This window comes from Lacerta agilis, chromosome 5 (assembly GCF_009819535.1).
Source record: "Lacerta agilis isolate rLacAgi1 chromosome 5, rLacAgi1.pri, whole genome shotgun sequence".
NCBI classification, from domain to species: Eukaryota; Metazoa; Chordata; class Lepidosauria; order Squamata; family Lacertidae; genus Lacerta; species Lacerta agilis.
In genome coordinates, this window is record NC_046316.1 from 69,581,475 (window position 1) to 69,603,571 (window position 22,097).

General features: G+C 40.6%; 1 protein-coding gene across 1 annotated transcript; it reads left to right on the forward strand.

Moving 5' to 3' along the window:
- Positions 1–837: 837 nt before the first annotated feature.
- TRPC1 (transient receptor potential cation channel subfamily C member 1) lies at positions 838–22,097 on the forward strand. Its single transcript, XM_033150381.1, is given in 16 exon segments — positions 838–1,173; positions 4,083–4,237; positions 4,438–4,539; positions 5,321–5,495; positions 5,498–5,522; positions 6,869–7,000; positions 7,810–8,005; positions 9,381–9,679; positions 9,681–9,715; positions 11,744–11,883; positions 14,996–15,139; positions 17,656–17,831; positions 17,964–18,002; positions 18,004–18,163; positions 19,470–19,664; positions 21,782–22,097. Coding segments are annotated over 16 exon segments (2,355 nt in total). The 5' UTR covers positions 838–1,037; the 3' UTR covers positions 22,028–22,097.

Genomic DNA, 22,097 nt, shown 5'->3' on the forward strand with positions numbered 1-22,097 from the left:
CCTCAAAATTAAAAACTGGGTAAAAGGGAGCATCCTACATTCTGTGCGCAAGGTTCCAGGCTTAATCCTCAGCATTGCCAGTTGAGAGGACCACAGAGGGATCTGGAAAGATCACATTGGGATATGTGGAGCAGGAAAAAGGGAGGAAAGCTGAGAGACAAGTATCTCCTCACTCTTGGTGTTTTTTTTTTGGGATAAGGGAGATTCAAACCCAGGTCATCACAGCTCACACACTGAACTACATTTCACTGAGGTTCTTTTTTCTAAAATCCCACAGGCTACAAAATGGCTTAGGCCAACCTGGCAAGTTACTTCTGCTGCAATTGATAACAAGCTTCAAATGCCTGCACTTGAGCATGTTCAAGGTTAAGTTTCCAGAAAACAGAACCAGTGGGTCGAGCGTTGGACCTAGGAGGTCAGGGTTCAAATCCTCCACTCAGGCATGAAGCTCACTGGGTTATGTTGGGCCAGCCACTCACCTAGCCTAACCTCCCTCGCAGTGTTGTTGCGAGGATGCAATGGGGGTGGAGAACTCTTGTCTGCCACCTTGACCTTTTTGGAGAAAAAAAGGGGATTGCATTGCATTGCGATGCGATGCAATCAAATTTTAATGGCCTGCGGCAGTTCCTTTCAAAATACCTCCCAGTGACCTGAATTATAGCTGTATATATATGGTCTAAAATGCGGCGGAGGAGGGATGAGAATACTTGCTCTGTGCCCCCTCCTCTGCATGCTGATGTTTCCTCGCTGCCTCACGAGGCACGAATTAGAGAACGCGCGGCTGCTTAGGCCACCGCGGAGCACAGCCTCGAGACCGTGGAGCCTCCCTGCGCCTGCGCGGAGATCTCTCCCTCCTGCTTTGACATCTCCAGCGCCGCTTGGCTGCTCTCCGGCCTCTTGCGTGCGAGAGGGGCGCGTTTGGCCGGCCTCGCGGGCGGCGGATCCCTGGCTGCAGCTGCTGCTGCTGCGTGAGGGAGTAGAGGAAGGGCCATTCCCGCGGCGCGGCCTCTCCCGATGGGCCTCCGCCTGGCGGGGCAATGGCTGCTCTTTACCAGAGCGCGGACCCGTCGGCCTCGGCCTCCCCTAACAAGCTGCTGGCGCTGAAGGATGTCCGGCAGGTGAAGGAGGAGACCACCTTGGACGAGAAGCTCTTCCTGCTCGCCTGCGACAAAGGTAGGGCGTCGCTAAGGACGGGCCGTTGCGGGCCTTGGAGAGAGAGGTTCGGCCCGGCATGGATTTAGGGCGGCGGCGGCGGCGGCAGCTCGGCTCCGGCTCCGGCTCCTAGTGGGGCTCATGAACTCTAAGGAGAAGGGGGTGTTCGTCCTCCCCGCCGCTGCGCGGAAAGTGATGGATGGATGCGGGTATTGGATACCGGGAATATTATATTGCCGCTATACGATGGTGGCTGAAGTGATGCTGAGCAGCCGATGAGGCTGCCTTTGAGGAATGCAGGATCTCCCAGTCCCTGGATTTGAATCTGTGCTTCGCTCTTTCTCGGCCTTTCTCTCTGCCTCTCACACCCGCACCCACTTCCTCACTGGATGATGATGACCTGCACAGGTTGTTTGCTACCTCTCAAAACCCAACCTTCCTCGCACTGCCTTGTGGTTATATATATATATGCCACAGGGAAAACGCAAAAGCAGGGCAAGGTCACGGTGGATGAAGCGCCTTCTTAGGAAGTCGGATTTAACTTGGCAGCAAAATGTTCTCCTTGAATGAGCATCCTTTGGGGTGTTTTGTCTACCCCCATGGTTCCAACGTGGGGCACATGCCCCACAGGGGGGCAATTTGGTTTTGAAGGAAGGCAATTTGAGAATGTGTCATTAACAGCTAATTGCCTTTCAGGCTTCCTCTGTGTGAATAGGAGATCACTTTTAGAATAATAAGAATTATATGTCGGGGCTGGGCTGGGCGGGGTCAGGATTTTAGAGATGCTTAGATGGGGCATGGCCAAAAAAAAAAGTTTGGGAACCACTGGTCTACCCTTTGTGCAGCAGGTTGAAAATGTTGCTGGCTTCTGTCCGTGAGGACAAATAGAGCTTTTATCCCTTTCCTCCGATCATGATATTGGAAAGAGAGTTTACCTGAAATTCTGTGGGTTTCTGCATAATCAATTGAGCTCTCTTATGTCCAAGTACTGCATTTATGTTAGTTTGCTTTCATGGGATGCACTGCCTACTCCTGGTTGCTATCACCTTCTGAGTTGCTAGGGTTCAGGAGACTTGGATTCAAATCCCCACTCAAATTGTGAAACACGCTAGATGAACTTCGGCAAGTTGCACACCTGTGGCCTCCCCTTTGCTCAAGGTTGCTGTGAGGGTAAAATGGTAGGAGGGAGGGAGAACCAGTGAATGCATTTAACTGAGGCAGGCCCTGACCACCTGAGTACCCCCCCCCCCCCATTTGCTGCTTGTTCTGGCCTTGTGCCTTTCCTCCTGCCATTTATGGATTGCAGTAGGACAGTCAACAGAGCACTGTGTGCCTGTCCATCACAGTCATTTTCTTCATTAGTTTGTCACTCAGCCTATGCAGGGCAGACAGATTCACCACCTACTGGGTGGCTCAACTAAACAGCTGACATGGGGAATGAATGAGGGGACCATAACAATGCTGCCTCCTTCCCTAGTCATCTGGCCCATGACTTGGCTAACTCACTTTACCTTTTGACAAGCTAGCCCTGCCTGTTGGTTTTAATTTATTCTTCCAATGCATTCATGTAAAAAGTGGGGGGAACAGTAATAATCTGGAAGTGTTTCTTTTATAAGTGGGCAACATAAAGGTTACTGAGATTTAGAAATGTATGGAGTAAGTACAAAAATTATTAACTGCACTTACTTTTATTGCTGTTACTCATTATGCTATTAATGCTGATTTAATTTCCAGTTTCTCTTGCTGAAGCATTGCCTTACTAAAAATTAAAAATAGATAATATCAGAAAGACATTCACATGCTATAAATTCAACATTTCTGTCTAATACACAAAATGTGTGAAGGCATTCTGACTTTTTTCACTTTCCCACTTGGATCCAAATAGTTAGTGGTGGCAGAGGTTGGATGTTATTCTTTCAGGGAGAGAAGCAGGATTATAGTATTCTGTTTGTGGGGTTGCAACTGCATCAAGAGATGTTAAATAACTACGAAGTTCAAGCATTTTTGTACAGTTGTCCTGGGGGGCAAAATTTTTAGATAAAGAGTTTCATTTCTATAAATTTACTTGGTGGGAAGCTAATTTTCCCCCTATAAACTACTCACAATTCATCAATCATTTCTAGTTTCCTATACCTGCTGTATTACTTGCTGCTTCGTGGGTAGATCAAGTACTTTTGTATACTAATTTTCAATCAAAGGATAGTGATTCTTCCAATTCACCACTTGTTGCCACCATAGTTCTTCTATCTGGGATATTATTTCAGATCTGGAGTTTCTTCTCATGGACTGGGACATAACAAACAGAATAAAGTATTTATGTGTGCATGATAAAAATGTTATATACTCCACATATTTACTGTACACCACACTAGCTCCTATGCATCTATTTTACTTGAAAGATATGATTAGTGTTAATAGTATGTTAGGTGGGCAGGATGAGGGAAGGATCATTAAAGCTTTATTTTGTGAGAGCTGAAAGCGTTGCTCATTGGCTAGGCCGTACACATAAGGTGCAGGATCAGTGCTTGTGCATTGCAAGTGTAGGATGTAGGTTTTTAAAATCTTTACTTCGAAAAGCAGTTTGGTGTCACTAAGTCAGAGTGTTAAAGCATCTGCTGCACAGCAGAACATAGAACTAAGATTGTAGGGATGACTGAATTTAAAAGTACCAGTAAGTGTAATATTTATTTGTGGTGCAGGGGTAGAGTGTTGGACCTCGCTCAACCATGCAGCTCATTGGGTTACCAACTCTCAGCCTAACCTACCAAACAGAGTTGTTTTGAGGATAATACAGAGAAGGCGAGAACAATGCATGGCATATTGAGCCCCTTGGAGGAAAAGAGGAATAAATATAATCTTGTATAATATAATATGATAGATATCAGCAAATATAAAGCACTAAAATAGGTCTTTGTCTATTACTGGTTTAGGTGACTTTTACATGGTGAAGAAACTATTAGAAGAGAATAGCTCTGGTGATATGAACATAAATTGTGTGGATGTGCTTGGGAGAAATGCTGTTACCATAACTATTGAAAATGAGAATCTAGACATACTACAGCTGCTCCTGGATTATGGCTGTCAGGTACTACAATCTTGTTGTTGTTGTTGTTTGATGATTATGATGATGATGGAATAATCGTGAGATTTAACTTCTTTTTACCTATTGTTTCAGAAAAGAAACATTTTCCTTTGGTGAACCTATCTTTGTCATTTTTGAAAAAGCTTTTTGTTCCCTAGTATGCAGGTTGCTATTACTTCTGCTTTAATGTTCCATTTTTTCAGTCTACAGATGCACTCTTGGTGGCCATTGACTCAGAGGTTGTGGGAGCTGTAGATATACTCCTTAATCATCGACCCAAACGAACCAGTAGACCAACAATTGTTGTTAGTATTACATAAATTAAAAGTATTATGCTCTATCTTAATACTGTTGCTCTGCTCAGATATTTGTGTTAAGCACATACAGTGGTACCTTGGTTCTCGAACGGCTTAGTTGTCGAACAGATCGGCTCCTGAACACTGCAAACCCGAAGTAAGTGTTCTGGTTGTGAATGTTTTTCGGAAGCCAAACGTCTGACACGGCTTCCACTGAGTGCAGGAAGCTCCTACAGCCAATTGGAAGCCACACCTTGGTTTTTGAACGGTTTTGGGAGTCGGACTCCCAGAACGATTAAGTTCAAGAACCAAGGTACCACTGTATTTGATAGTGGAAGTTTTGGAGAGTACATTCAATAGTCTTTTGGTTATATATCTGAAAACAAGCAGGGTTTTCCCCCCTTTTTGGGAGAGGAAAGGGTGGGTTTTTTTTAATTATTTGTACCCTGTAGATATCTTTATCAATACAGTACTCAGACTTGGACTGAGCCAGGGCTATCTTAGATTTAAGCAAAAGTAGAGTGGCAATAACTATGGCTTTTTTTCCAGCCGGAATTCAGTTCCGGCAGCTCTAGCTAAAAGAGATGTAGCTATTAAATGGCAGTGTGGGACAAAATTAACAAGGTGAATTATATTTTCTCTCATAAGCACATTCAGTTCTGAACATTTAAAGTTTTAAAATGTGAGAGACCGCAATAAATATATTATTTTTGGCTGTAGATTTGATAGGTTTTAGATTTAATCTTGATTTAACAATTCATAAAGCCAGGCTTCTTTCTCTCTGTTTCAGAAATTAATGGAACGTATTCAGAATCCGGAATATTCAACAACAATGGATGTGGCACCAGTCATTTTAGCTGCTCACCGTAACAACTATGAAATTCTCACTATGCTATTAAAGCAAGATGTGTCACTACCCAAACCTCACGCTGTTGGCTGTGAATGTACATTATGTACGGCCAAGAACAAAAAGATAGCCTTCGGCACTCCAGGTTACAGTAATTAGCTGTTTATTAATGCATGTAATTTCCTTCTTGTCATATAGAAGAACTAGATTTTAAGCAACCACTTGCCTGATCACTTGTAGTGAGTAAGAATCATTTTGAGGGAAAATCCGAAGTTCAGTGATAGTGCACATGCTTTGCATGCAAAATATCCCAGGTTCAATCCTAGGCATCTCCAGGTAGAGCTGGGAAATGGCTCTGGAGAGCTGCTGCCAATCAGTGTAGGCAATATGAACTAGATGGACCAGTGATCTTACTCTGTATAAGACAGATTCCTTTGTTCCAGGTGGCCCAAGAAGAAGCTTTTATAAACAGGGATGGTTTTTTTCTTTCTTTCAGGTCATTATAAACCAGACATCAAATAGATAATTGCATGATCTTCTGCTAAACTGAAAAGAGGATTGTCCCTGTTCTCAAGATTTTTGGCCTGCCACATATTTCAGCACGAGAGACTTGAGAAGTTTTCCCTCTTTGTACTGTGTTCTGATATTATTTATGTGAGATTGTAATGCAGCACATAAATGGGTGGCAGGGTGGCGGTGTGACGGGGCAGGATGGAAGCAAAACTAGACAGACTTTTCTGTGCCCTAGCCTTGAGGCTTTTCAGCCCTTAGGGAGCCAGTTACATTGGACACCCCTGTTAGTGAGTTATTGTAAGATTGCAAATAGCATAGCAACCAAATGTATGTTCCAGCTGAATTGTACAGGATGTCTCTAATTATGTACTCAGACTTAAAGTTTGGGTTCCACTTCCAGTATAATGGGAATTCTTCAAGTATTTGCTGCAGTTTTCATTTTAATATCAGTGTGCTTATCCTTTTGAAATAACTAATGTACCCCTCTTTCTATATATATTTGCTATTGTGCAAAACTGTTAGTAGCTTGCCAAACAGCTAGTAGCTTGCATTTCTCTGCTGGTCATGGAGAAAAAATTTTTTTTCCTTAATGGCTAGCATGAAAACAAGCAGGCTGGCAGAGTAGGAATAGAACAATCCATCCCTCATTTGTCAGCCTGATCATGAAGTTGCCACAAGAAATTGTTTGCTCCTGGTGGCTACCAGGTGAGTTGTTAACTACAAAGTTGAATTAATAAGCTTTCTTTCAGTGCTGAAGCCAAAAAAACTTACCGGTAAGTAATTTGCCTTAGCACACATGCTTTTGGGGAGTACCTAGGGCATTTCGTGTTTCTTTTGTCGTACTGGAAATGGCTTTAAATGTAGATAAATATACCAGACACCTGAAATTAAACAGATTACGAACAAGCTATGAGCTGAAAATACTATTGAATAAAAACTGGTTGACTTAAGATGTATTCTTTGATATTTTTATAACAGATTTCGTCTTGATATTTATCGATGTTTGGCCAGTCCTGCCCTAATAATGTTGACGGAGGAGGATCCAATTCTGAGAGCCTTTGAACTTAGTGCAGATTTAAGAGAACTAAGCCTTGTAGAAGTTGAATTCAGGTATCAGTAACAAAGTAATTCCTAATTCCTACTACTGTTTCCTTTTTAGTATTATGCTTCTAAATATAATTGGTTGCAGGCACTTCACAAGTGAGTCGACAAAATCACAGTGATCAGTTGTAAATTATATCAGAGAATTTACAGTGGAATACTATGCATTTGTGTTTAGGATTGGTTTTGGTTAATGCTCCTAAGTTTGATAAAGGACCAATCTGGCTGCAAACTAACATGTTTCAATTACTAGAGCAAATGATCTGTATGCGTCGTTGACTAAATATGTTAATTACACAGCGGGAAAAATTGATTGCAATCTATTGGTTGAATCTAGAATAAAGTTAGTAACACTTACTAAAATCAAATGAATCATGACTAACTTTTCCCATTGATTCAATTAGACTAAAGCTTGCCTGATTTAGTCTGGATCCAGCCCATTGATTTTAAATCAGTCCCCTTTCATTGATGAATTAAATCATCCATTTGCATCACATTCATTTTAACTCATTCCAGTCTGTATTCAGTTTGAATAGAGGAAGGACCTTTCTTTGGTGAAGTTAACATTAAAAAGACGTAAGATTGTAAGAGCCCTCTGTGTGAGACCAAAGGCTCATATAGTGCAGCATCTTGGACTTACCTGGCCAAGCAGGTGTTTGTGGGAAGCCCACAAGCAGGACCTGAGTGCAAGAGCACTCTCTGTACTTGTGATTCCCTGCAGCTGGTATTCTGCAGCATACTGCCTCCCAAGAGTTAAAGTAAAATATAGTCATCATATCCATTGTATGCTAGTATGCTGTACCTTCTCTATATCCTAGAAATGATTATGAAGAATTAGCTCAACAGTGTAAAACCTTTGCTAAAGATTTGCTTGCACAAGCACGGAATTCTCGGGAGCTTGAAGTTATACTCAACCATACAGCAAGTGATGAGCATGTGGATAAAAGGGGGCTGTTAGAAGACAGAATGAATTTGAGTCGCCTAAAGCTTGCTATTAAATACAACCAAAAAGAGGTATGTCTTTTTTAATCTTTTCTTTTTTGCTAATGTATATAAAGCTGTCCAACTAATTGATGGGATAGACCAGTGATGTATCTTCATAGGCACACTGCTTCTAATGGTTTCAAGAACCGCAGCATTAGGTAAATAAAGAGTTGTATCCAATACTAGTCCTATCAAATGGAGAACATCCATTATGGTAGAGAAAATTGCTTGCAGAACTATGTATCCTGGGCAAAATTGCATACAAAAACTTGTGTATTTGGAGGAATTCACTCTATAATGTTGATGAGTTTTCCTAAACTTCATGAACCCATGGAGAAATGTGGAGAACTGAAGTTAGGATTGGGGAAAAATGAATTGAGAAGAAACTAAAATGACAGACTTGTTCATCCCTAATTGTGAAGTTCTGTTTGTTATCTTGATCCTGAATAATTTTTCCAAATTTTACCTCTTAAAAACAACCATTTAAATTACAATTTGAATCCGCAAAACAGGATGAGATCCTGTTGCTCTGTCCCAGCTTCTGCCAACCTAGCAGCTTGAAAGCATACCAGCGGAAGTAGATAAATAGGTACTGCTGTGGCAGGAAGTTAAACGGTGTCCCGTTTCACCAGTAGCGGTTTAGTCATGCTGACCTGGAAAGCTGTCTGAGGACAAATGCTGGCCCCCTCAGCCTGAAAAGCAAGATGAGCACTGGATCCCATAGTCTCATTTGACGGGATTTAACCATCCAGGGGTCCTGTACCTTTTACCTTTTACCACTACAGTCGTACCTTGGTTTTCGAACAGCTTAGTTCACGAACAACTTGGAACTCAAACGTCACAAACCTGGAAGTAGGTGTTCCGGTTTGCGAACTTTGCCTCGGAAGCCGAAAGTCTGGCACAACTTCCACAGCTTATGATTGGCTACAGGATGCTCCTGCAGCCATTCGAAAGCCGCACCTTGGTTTCCAAACGTTTCGGAAGTCAAACGGACTTCTGGAACACATTCCATTCGAAAACCAAGGTACTACTGTATAAGTTGTACAGTACTAGCAGTTTGAAAGCACGTCAAAGTGCAAGTAGATAAATAGGTACCGCTCCGGCAGGAAGGTAAACAGTGTTTCCGTGCGCTGCTCTGGTTCACCAGAAGCAGCTTAGTCATGCTGGCCATGTGACCCAGAAGCTGTCTGCGGACAAAACGCCGGCTCCCTTGGCCTATAGAGCGAGATGAGCGCCGCAACCCCAGAGTCGTCCACGACTGGACCTAATGGTCAGGGGTACCTTTACCTTTTACAATTGTAATCTTACCCTGTTTTCGCCCCACTGGTTTAAATCAAGCTTGAGTAATGAGTTATTGACTACTTTGGACAGTATTTATTGATGTAAAATTCTTTTCCTATTGCAGTTTGTTTCTCAGTCTAATTGCCAGCAGTTTCTCAATACTGTCTGGTTTGGACAAATGGCTGGTTACCGTCGCAAGCACACGTTTAAGAAGATTTTGACTGTCTTGACAGTTGGCATATTTTGGCCAATACTGTCTCTTTGTTACTTGTTGGCTCCAAAATCTCAAATAGGCCGAATAATTCACACTCCATTTATGAAATTTATTATTCATGGAGCATCGTATTTCACATTTCTGCTCTTGCTTAACTTGTACTCACTTGTCTACAATGAAGATAAAAAAAATACCATGGGGCCAGAATTGGAGAATAGACTATCTTCTACTATTTTGGCTAATCGGTAAGTATAAAATGGTTATAAAATTAATTGTTACAACTCTAACATTGGAGCCCTGGCAATATTGTCTAGTAATGGAAAAAGACATATTTCATCTTATTTGATGGGGAGGAGCATACCAGGCTTAATATTTTACCAGGCTTAGGTGCTATTAAAATCGAGGGGTGTGATTGATTATGCTGTAGTTGGATCTACATAGGGCGTAAGTTGGGAGTTTTGTTTGTGTTTACAGACATTGTAACACTGCAGTAGGAAAATGAGAGAACTCTTTAGGTCTCCCCTATCTTTTAAACCCTCTCCTGGTCTAGGTTCCTCTACTAGTTTCCTTTGAGTGTATTTACTTATGCTAAAGAGAGAAGGCTCTATGGTCACTGGGGAACTCCATACCTTTGAATAAAAAATAAGGTCCTAATGATTCTTAAGGTTTCTAAAAAGATCCCAGAGGTGAAAGTCTCGTAAGAATTCAAATTACCATTAAAAGACTTACATGTGGGCAGGCATGTTCTTTGTTGGTTCATGCAACTCCTTTTTTCATATATGAACTGTAGGCTAAGGGAGTCTAAAAAGGTGGATGTCAGCTCAGGGAAGCTGAATACCTTCACATCTTCATTGTTGTAGACTTTCTTCTCTTTCCCCACCACCTTCAGTACTAGAAGTGAGTTAGGGTGGGGGGAGAAAACTACTTGAAGTGATAAAAAGAGTAGCAAGTTAAGGCAAGGGAAGGGGATGAGTTTAGTTCTTACCAGGTTGCATCCTTGATTGTAAAAAAAAAAAAAATGAATTACACAAACTTATGAATGCAGATGTGGCTGCCTTTTATCCCTCAACAAAAAAAAATATGTTGGAATTGTCATGTATTATAGTTGCACATTCCATTTTCATACATGAAAGTAATGCTTGTAAGAAGTTTTCAGGTATGAAAAGTAGTCCCCGTGGAGCTGATTCACACATACTGTAGCTGGAGTATGCCTAGTGTGGGACCATGAAAATGTGTGTCCCCAGCCCATATGCAACAAAGCTGTGATGTTGTTATTTTGTACTATTCCCGCCCCCTTGTATTGAAGGAAGGATTGTGTAAATCGTTCCTACAGTCCACACAACAAGTTTTATGAAAATAGAACTTAAATATTCATAGACTTGCACCATGTTTATAGAGAACTCTGTTCCTTGAAGTGTGTCAGCTGTCTTTCCAGAAACAGTTTGCAGATTATCTGAAGTAACTACAGAACCAGTAGAGGGAGCATGGATTACCACTTTTCAACATTGTTTGTTAAAATGAATTCAGCAACCTTTGCTATTATTTTCTAAATGCAAATGAAATTACAGTTGTACTTGGGGCACTAAACCGTAACTTAATCTTTTGTGAAGCACATTGCTTAACTAATAACAGCCCTATATATTCTTTATGCTCAGTTTGGAATTGTGTATGTTGTTATTATTACAAATGATTGATAGTAAAATGGTATAGAATGTACTGGGGGGGGGGAACCATAATATGATGTTGACTAGAAATTTTAAAACTATTAACATTTACTATTGACATAAGGGGCTAGCAGGGGGATATCATCTACAAAGGAGAGGGTTTTTTTTTCTTAGTAAGAGATGGAGATACAGACATTGCTTTTGAGACTCACTTCTTGCTATTTTTAACCACACTGATTATGACTTTGAAAAGAGAGACTAGAATATGAAAGGCTGCTAAATGATAGTACCAACATTGCTTGAGTTTTGACTCCAGGTTAAAATGTGGCTATCTACCAAAGACACTATAGTGGTACCCTTGCTTGGCTGTTGTAGTTATGTTGTTGGCATAATTCCCGCTTTTTTTAGAAGGTGTGGATCCCTTCTTGCATGTTTTAAGCCAATGTTTCTTTGGCAGTACACACAATTCTTATGTTCCTTTGCTCCCCATTACTCTGGGGGGAGGGGAGAGGTGGTTGGTGGAAAGACACATAGAATACAGTACACTGAAATCACTGTGAAATGAATCTAGTATATCTCACTGACTGTGTTCTGTTTCTCTGCTCTAAGGAATGGTGTGGTCAGATGTTAAAAGGCTCTGGTATGAAGGCTTAGAAGACTTCTTAGAAGAATCCCGAAATCAACTTAGTTTTGTCATGAATTCTCTCTATTTGGCAACTTTTGCTCTCAAAGTAGTTGCCCATAACAAGGTAAACATCAACTCAGCGTTTGATAACACTGTGTTGTGCAGAATCCTGTATAACCTTTTTTAAAAAAATAAGTAAAAAAAATGTTTTAAAACAACAAAACTCTTGGTGGTTGACACCAGCATAAAATTACGCTGTTTTTCAAAATGGAGGGCGTCCCAGAACACTCATTCTTAATTTAAAGCCTCAAAGTATGTCTTTGATTTCAGTCTCTATATATTTAGCACTAGTAAAGAAAGTAAGCATGTGAAGATCAAATCGCATGTTGAGTCTTTCTGCTTTCTTATGTTTTTAGTATGTTTGATGGTGTATTCGAGTGTTTTTATTCTATTATAGAAAAAAGGATGCGAACCAACAGCAATGTTACTATTCATCCAAGTAGATTTGTAGTCTTAACTGAAATTAGTTGCATTCATTGCTGTCATCTGTCTCAAGAGACAATGAGGTGTGACTCCGGGGGTGAAGTCAAACTGCTGGAGAATCACAGCGCCTCCTGTGGCTGCAGAGACTGGTAACTTGTAACTGCTGCTTCCCGCCTTGTTTTTGCTGCAGTAGCAGCACCAAAGTGACCTCCCTGGGGTGCAAGCCTGGCTAGTGTGTATGGAAGTCCTGGGCTGCCCAGATGACAAGGCCACCCCTCTTGACCTCACTGATGTGATCCAAAGGAAAGCAGAGCATTCATAAGTCTCATGTATTGTGCACATATAATAAATGAAACTGGGGATTAATGTGCCATATGAGTATATAATACAGAGGCTTATACATCAGACTAATTCTAATTAGGGGCATCCCCCCCAGTGCAGGCTGTATTACAAGCTTTAGCTTTAGAATCATAGAATTCTGGAGATGGAAGGTATCCTGAGGGTCATCTAGTCCAACCCCCTGCAATGCAGGAATAAACACCCCCTTATTTTCTTGGGAATATTTGTGAAACATTGGCTTATTTGCTATGATCAGCAAATCAACTGTTTTCCTAAAGGTGATGAAATCTGATTAATTTATACATCGCTTTGCAAATTAATAGGTAAAGTGCTTTATATCCTGTATCCTGCTTTCCCTCACAATAACTTTGGGTGGAGTGCCACTTACATTCCCATTTTATACATAAGGCACTAATACTTAGAATTGTGACTTGCTGAAGGCCACGGAGCCAATCGCAGAAACGAGACTGGGAGAAGAGGGGGAATTTTCATCAGGACCGCATGGAGAAAGGTGTTAAGGCCTTTCCATCGGTACCATTATCTTGATATGGATTGGGGTCTCTGCAGCTGATGCTTAAAGCATGCATGGGTAGAGAGGAACACACAGAGAGATGTAAATGCTGATACACATTTATTGTACTGTGCAATTTTGCCCTAAGGGAGTGTGGCTGCATTTGATACATCCATCTTTTGTGCTTCCTTTCCCTTTTGTTTTCTCTTCACTTTAGATTACAAGCTTCTTTGGGACCTTTTTTTTTTAAATGCAGGCCGCTAAAGTATTGGGCACATTAATCATGCCATATATAATAATATGGACCTTTCTTCATGATAATAATGTATGTGTAGCTTTTTAATTTTGCACCCCTTGGTTTGGTGTGATATCTGTCTTACCAGTCTCTGCAGTACAGTGTTTCTTCTGCATCTACATTAACTGTGGTAGATATTAGTCACAATTTTCTCCCAACCTAAGATTTGAATCCAGGTTATGAATCTTAAGTGAGGAATGTACCCTGATTAGGATTAATCATTGTTTTTTTTTTGTGGTCTTTTTTTTTTTTTAATATAAAAAAAGCTTTATTTTATTATTCGCCAATACAACTATTTACATTCGCATATTACAAACAAAGTAAACTAACATTCACTCATTATTACATTCACTCATTTTTACAAACAAAGTAAACTAACATTCAATCATTTACAGAAAAACAACAACACAAAAACAACAGATAAAGAACAGAAACGGAAAAAAACAAAAAATTCGACCAGTCTTCCCTTGCATCCTTACATCTGTTTTCCCCACCACCTTTCAACACCCCCCTCACCCTGTGCTTGACTTCCAGTCAACTCAGCTGCAGTTCATTTCCACTTATCCTTTTTCTTTCAACACACTGTTATTCCCATCTCTTATTTCTTTACAATGATGTCTGTATCATTGTTAATGTTGATACAGACATGATACTGAACAGTGGCCAAGAGTCACAAGGAAACTTGCTCTTGAGGGAAGGGTCTGTAGATAGGGGGCATGTGATCTACTGCAAACTCCCAGTCATGACTAATGGAGGGAAAGCAAATCTGTACCAGCCTTAATGGATGGCATAAATCGTCTTGCTACAACTGTATTAATCTGAACCGCTGATATATTTTTTCCTCATGTGGCTGAATCTTCAGAACTGCCTTTCTTGTTGTCTGGTGTTCATTTGGAGTACAATAAACCTGTATCTTCTTAGCTTTGCTTTCTAGTCATGTAAGAACCTTCCAGATTAAATAGGTTTATATCTATCCTGACAATATATTGCCTTTAGTAGTTCAGAAAATCTCATTCAAATAAAGCTAGCTTATTTTAGACAGAAATAAATTGAGTGTAAAAAAAATAGTAGGGCAGCTGTTTGATTGGTACATTAATTGGTACATTATTTTACCTCATTCAGTGCTGGATCTTGTCCTGGATTGTTAGCAGCTGGAGAATACTTGTGTTGCCTTACAGCCTCCTGTTGGCTACATTCAGTAGCAATGTCAAGCCATGCTTTGTTGTGAGCAAGCTTCAGAGTGATGTGTTCCCTCCTTGTCTTGCCCTCTCTCTCTTTTTACATGAGGGGGCGGATTTGTGACAAATTATAGTTTGCCATTTCATCCAAAATACACCGAGCATTGGTTTGTGCAAATCAATGTTCATGGCAATTGGATATAACAGCCAAATATCATTATCCTGCAAATTATAAACCATTACTGCTGATCTTTGCCTCTCACAACTTAAAGGGGGGAAAGGAAATGTGTGACCCCTGGTGCTTGCTGCAATTTGTTCATGGTTGGAAGATAGGCTACAATCAGATAGTGTGTGTCATTGGTTGATGAAAGCTGTCACTGGATTATCTGTTATAACTTAAAGTAACTTCAACTTCTTTCAAAAACTCTAGTTCCATAATTTTGCTGAGAGGAAGGATTGGGATGCCTTCCATCCTACCCTGGTGGCAGAAGGTCTATTTGCTTTTGCTAACGTTCTGAGTTACCTTCGACTTTTCTTCATGTATACAACAAGCTCTGTCCTAGGGCCACTTCAGGTAAGCTGTCCTAGGGACAAAATGGCTAGGTGTAATTGCCTCTGGTTTTTCAGATAGACTCTCTACTTATGTTTAAATTTCCATCATTGTGTGTATTGATAGTTATTTTTGTAGTTGGATAGTGACCTGATTATGTGGGCTTATTGGGGCATATAAAGTGGTGGTTCTTTCACTGGGTTAGAAACGAAACAAAAATGGTATTATACATGGTACACAAAGGAGTGCAGCATCCTTTAAAAAGGAAGTTGCTTTATGTGCCATTCAAAGGTGAATTGAGATCAAACCATTAGCGGCACATCCTATTTATAGTGCCAGATATTCTGGAAATAATTCAGAGGTCTAATTCCAAATATATCTAGTTGTGTGACAACAGCAACCAAGGAAGGTATAAAATAGTGCACATCTGTCTGTTAGACACAGCTCAAAGAGCCATATTATTGTTGTGTTCGTCCCCAATTACAGTTAACACATGAGACATATAAGAAAAAACATCAAATGTTACCCATAAGACACTTTGTGTCACAGCAGGGAGAGTTCTCCAGTTTTTATTCCTTTCCATCTTACCAACTTAATCTCATTTTCTATTGCAAATTCCTCATTAATAATACAGGGAGGCAACATATTCATTTTTCCTTATTCATTTTTGAAGACATTCACTACGTAATGTATTTATTTATGTATTGCAACTATAACATGCATTTATGTTAGCCCTCTATGTAGTGAAGTCAGAAATCAAGTTTTACATAAACAGCCCATTCAACGGCACACTGGAGCTTTAGTTGCTCTTGTTGGCGACTATAGGCTGATCCACATACTTTTCCAAAAGTAGGTCATGACTTTCAAATACCCATAAACTGCACCCCATCAGTGAAATGAAACACACTTCTGTTTCATTGTATCTGAAGAAGTGTGCATGCACACAAAAGCTCATACCAAGAACAAACTTAGTTGGTCTCTAAGGTGCTACTGGAAGGAATTTTTTATTTTGTTTTGTTTTGACTATGGCAGACCAACACAGCTACCTACCTGTAACATATTACTGTAACACCTTCATATTTTCATATACTTTCAAAGCAGTTTGCCATCTTCCTTTATCCCCAACTATGAACGCTATTAATAAATGCTTTGAAAAGCTGAATAAATTGATGCTTATATTTATTGTAAGTTGCTTTGTGGGTACACTTGGGTCAGAATGCAGAACTGATATATCCTAACTCGCTGCTACTAAAAACAGTTAATCTTTACAATAAGTTTTTTTGTGTGTAACAAACGCTTCAGATTTTCACAAAAAACTGTCTTCTACAAATGTATAACACTTTGTAAGTGTAATGCTGAAAACTAAAGTCCGTGCCTAAATTAGAGCTACCCTCAACAGGATTTGTTTTAGTTACAGGTAGGTAGCCATGTTGGTCTGCCGTAGTCGAAACAAAATTTAAAAAATCCTTCCAGTAGCACCTTAGAGACCAACTAAGTTTGTTATTGGTATGAGCTTTTGTGTGCATGCACACTTCTTCAGTAACTGAAGCCCTGAGTGCTCACTGGAAGGACAGATCCTGAAGTTGAGGCTCCAGTACTTTGGCCACCTCATGAGAAGAAAAGATCCCTAGAAAAGACCCTGATGTTGGGAAAGATGGAGGGCACAAGGAGAAGGGGACAACAGAGGACGAGATGGTTGGACAGTGTTCTCGAAGCTACTAACATGAGTTTGGCCAAACTGCGGGAGGCAGTGAAAGGCGTGCCTGGCGTGCTCTGGTCCATGGGGTCACGAAGAGTCAGACACGACTGAACGACTGTACAACAACTGCAATCCTTTGCACTCATGCTTGGATGTAAACCTCATTGAACATAGTTAAACTTTTCATACCATCTTCAGTCATGAAATTGTTGAAGATTATATGTATATACGTACATACATTGTTTTATTTGTATGCTGCCTTTCAGTAGTTTAAAACCATGCTCAGGATAGCTTCTAATATGAAAAAGTACCTAATTACAAGCATAACAAAAGTTGCTAATAATAAGTAAAACATAAAACGTACGCAACCAAATTGAACAATTTCCACATAAATCATTTGTTGTTTAGTCGTGTCTGACATAAATCATAAGATCTAAAATAAAGATACAAAAATTAATATCAGCAACATAACTCCATAAACAATACCCCAGATTATCATTGATTCTACATGTTATAGTTATTTTTTTGCTTCAGACATATCATTTGAGTTAAAGAAACAGTCTGTATTTTGCTTTTACTATGAGAATAAAAATGATTCAGGATAAAATAGCATGTGTGTTTGTACAGTACAATAAAATTTAATTCTTTTAGTCTGTGGTTTTATCACAGCTCTCCCCCAACAGTATTCAGAACAGCTGCTTGACTCTTTTGTAGTGCCATGAATTTGGTCGGGAAAATCTGCTTGTCCTGTAGTTTTTCTAGCATGCCTTCTTAATATGCAATCACCATTTGATATTTCATAGCTGTTTAAAACTGAGAACAAATCAATATGTTCCTACAGATTTCAATGGGGCAGATGTTGCAGGACTTCGGAAAATTTCTTGGAATGTTTCTTCTTGTGTTGTTCTCATTCACCATTGGGTTGACCCAACTGTATGATAAAGGGTTCACTGTGGATGAAGAGAAGGACTGTGCTGGGATTTTCTGTGAGCAGCAAAGCAATGATACCTTCCACTCGTGAGTTTCATAGTGTTGATTGAGATAACAGTTTTTTCTTTTATAGAACACAAATGCATTGATTCCATTGATCTGGCCTTTAATGCACAGTAACTACTTTATCTAACCACAGTTTTTATTTTATTTTTCCAGATTTATTGGCACCTGCTTTGCCCTGTTTTGGTACATATTCTCTTGCACACGTAGCCATTTTTGTCACGAGATTTAGCTATGGCGAAGAACTGCAGTCTTTTGTGGGTGCTGTTATTGTTGGCACATACAATGTAGTAGTTGTAATTGTCCTTACCAAGCTCTTGGTGGCGATGCTCCACAAAAGCTTTCAGCTGATAGCGGTAAGTGTTTTTTGAAAACAAGATTTATTGTATTTTAAGTGTAAACAGAGCTATTGATTCTGTATCGCACAATAATGTGGGGCTTGATCCGGAAGCTGCAGTTAGTGCAGAATGCTAGAACACAATTGCTGAGAGGAGTGGGGTCTTGTCAGCCTGTGATCAGGTATCTACACAGGTTGCCAATTTGCTGCCAGGCTAGGCTCAGGCTGTTATTTTTAGCATATATAAACCCATTAACAATTTGGAACCCTTTTATGTACAAGATTGCTTTACCCTACATGTGCCCACTCAGCCACTTCGATCAGTGGAATTGCCCCTCCATCAGGTGACACAAAATGCCCATTCCACATTTGTAAGAGCTTGATCATTTAGTGTGGCAGCACCTGTACTTTGTAAATCCTTCCCAATTCAGATCAAGCAGGTGCCTTCACTGTACTCTTTTCGACATCTGCCCAAAACATTCTTGTTTGGACAAGCCTACCCAGAGACTTAGGGACGCAGGTGGTGCTGTGGTCTAAACCACAGAGCCTAGGGCTTGCCAATCAGAAGGTTGGCGGTTCGAATCCCCATCACAGGGTGAGCTCCTATTGCTCGTTCCCTGCTCCTGCCAACCTAGCAGTTCGAAAGCATGTCAAAGTGCAAGTAGATAAATAGGTACCGCTCCGGCAGGAAGGTAAATGGTGTTCTGTGAGCTGCTCTGGTTCGCCAGAAGCGGCTTAGTCATGCTGGCCACATGACCCGGAAGCTGTACGCCGGCTCCCTTGGCCAGTAAAGCGAGGTGAGCGCTGCAACCCCAGAGTCGTCCGTGACTGGACCTAACGGTCAGGGGTCCCTTTACCTTTACCCAGAGACGTGGAAATATGTGTTAAAGTATGGTTGAGGATTTTGCGCGATTTTACTGTTTTATCTTTTTGTAAACTGCTTTGAAGTTTGTTTGTTTTTTAAATCAAGCGGTGTATAAATTTTATGAAACAAATAATAGACATGTAAATTCATGGTGGTGAAATAGGTGTTGTCGGGAATTCTGTCCCCATTATGAACTGAGCCCCAGCCCCTACCCAGGTTTGAGCCTGGTTCTTAGTGGGTTTGCTGTCAGCCATGTCTTCTTCTCACCTGCAGCACGGACAGGTGACAAGAAGCCTCATACACATGGTTAAATATTGGGTGCATCTTTTTCTTTGTGCATGTATGGGGGTTGCACTTTTGTGTGTGTTAATTCCCTGTCACTTAGTTTTGTAATTTATAATCACTGCTCAGCAGAACCTTTGATATCTGTTTCCCCCCCAACCCCCCCCCATTAATTTAGAATCATGAAGATAAAGAATGGAAATTTGCTCGTGCCAAGCTCTGGCTTAGCTATTTCGATGATAAATGTACGCTACCACCACCCTTCAATATTGTTCCATCTCCAAAGACTATATGCTACCTATTTAACAGCCTCAGTAAGTGGATCGGCTCTCATACATCAACTGGCAAAGTCAAGCGACAGAACAGTTTAAAGGTAAGAAATAGAAACATAGAATCATAGAATTGTAGAGTTGGAAGGAACCATAAGGGTCATGTAGTCCAATCCCCTGCAAATAGTTATAAAATACTAACAGGAATTTTTAGAAACCACAAGAAACAGTGATTTTTAAATGGAGAGTGTAATTCATGAGTTTATACGCATCATGCAAAAACAAAAAACAAAAAACCACCCAACAACAACACACAAAAAACGAGGTGACAAAATGGGGGAAGTCATGCCAAAGGCATGTTTGGTCCACCACCTTGATTCAAAACGGTGCCTGGCATCCAAACATCAATGAAGTATCTTTCACAAGTCAGTTGCAAGCTATTTGAGTGCAACCTCTGAAGTCCTTTCTGATTTTCCCTCTCATAACATTATTTAGGGTTTAAAGTACAGTAGTGAAAATTCAGTACAGGCAAATGAGGTTTTTTTTCTATAGCAAGATGTTAATTCTAAAAATGATGCATATTTTTTAGTTTTCCCCTACCATGTGCTAATTTTAAGCATGCGCTGTGACGTGTCAAAACAAAATACCCAAAGCAGGCATAGGCAACCTTCGGCTCTCCAGATGTTTTGGACTACAATTCCCATCATCCCTGACCACTGGTCCTGTTAGCTAGGGATCATGGGAGTTGTAGGCCAAAACATCTGGAGAGCCGAAGGTTGCCTATGCCTGACCCAAAGGAAACACTGCAGCCTCTTTGTTTTACAACTGCTTTGAATAAACATATCTAGAGCACCCTCTCATCAGGTGTAGTGATTACTAGAGTTCCTCTCACAGGTAAAATAATTGAAGAATCATCCCACATCTTTTATAGACCTTGGTACAGAGGCAGGAATTTTGGGGTTTGTTTTTTAAGGGAAGGCATGTTTTGTGCATGTAAAACTAGCATGGCTGGGCTTTCTCTTGCTCAGTGAGGCTTCTCCTTCCTCTATTGTGCTGCTTCCCACACAACACATAAATGTGCTGCAGAGGGTTTAGTGAACCCCTGGAGAAGATTTGCTGGGTGGGAAGGCAAAGCACAGAGTGGAAGTCCCATTATGCAAGTGATTTCCATTGCACATGCTGGTGGGCGTAATTAGACGTAGCGTAGCCCATTAATTTCTTATCCAGATAGATCATCAGTTCCTCTATAGCAGGCATGGCCAAACATGGCCCTCCAGATGTTTTGGGACTACAATTCCCACCATCCCTGACCACTTGTCCTGTTAGCTAGGGATGATGGGAGTTGTAGTCGTAAAACAGGTAAAGGGCCAAGTTTGACCATGCCTGCTCTGTAGTAACTGTGTGTCCTATCCTTAGTTTCTGCTGTGTATATTGCTAAAGATGAGAAGAAATTAGAATTTGTTGATGGTTGTCTGTGTGTGTGTGTGTGTGCTATACAGGCTGAAGCAGTCAAAATGCAGATTGCACTTCAAGACACATCATAAGATGCATATGTGCAGCATATTATTAAGGAATTAAGCATTTAGAGGACATTCTAGGAAACAAAACTTTTACCCATTGTATTCATGGGATACACTGAGTATTATCCATAAGTATAATCTGTCAATTCATGGCAGAGAGCTTAGAAAAGCTAGTCAGCCGTAGACAAATACACATTATATAGTCAAAGAACTGAGCATCCAGGAAACATTTACTCAGCCAAGCAATCAGTAAATCCATGGCGGAGCTATTAAGTCTAAAACGTTAGGTGGGGCAGAAATATGGAGAGATAGGAGGGAACAGATAAGAGAGAGGGCACAAGGCAAACACACACACACCCAGAGCAGTTTGGGAATGGGAACTCGGCACTGGCTCACTGCTGGCCACTTGAGACTCATAGCAGCCACTTCTGCTGAAAACTCTACATTGCTCTGCCACCACACTGATCACTGGTGAGTTGAACTATCCAATATAGGAAGGTACGAAGACATCACCTGCCAACCTTCCAGGATCTCTCTCCCTGTCCAGCAGGCATGTATGCATGCACAAATATGACTGCGCAAAATAGAACATTGGTAGATCATGCCCAATGTTATTTTACAATTATGCACAAGCTTTTTAACTGGGGGGAAATTCATAGCCATCTGTACATTATATATAATATGTCACTGTTTGCTTACAGGAGTGGAGAAATCTGAAGCAAAAGAGGGATGAGAATTACCAAAAGGTGATGTGTTGCTTAGTTCATCGTTATTTGACTTCCATGAGACAGAGAATGCAAAGCACTGATCAAGCGACTGTAGAAAATCTCAATGAGCTACGGCAAGACTTATCAAAATTCCGAAATGAAATGAGAGACCTGCTTGGGTTCCGGACTTCAAAGTATGCTATATTTTATCAAGAAACTAGGAATCACGGTTTTAAATAAAATACCTAAATTTAGACACCTTCATTGGAATATTTTTATTTTCAGCCCAAATAATAAAAGATGAAAATTT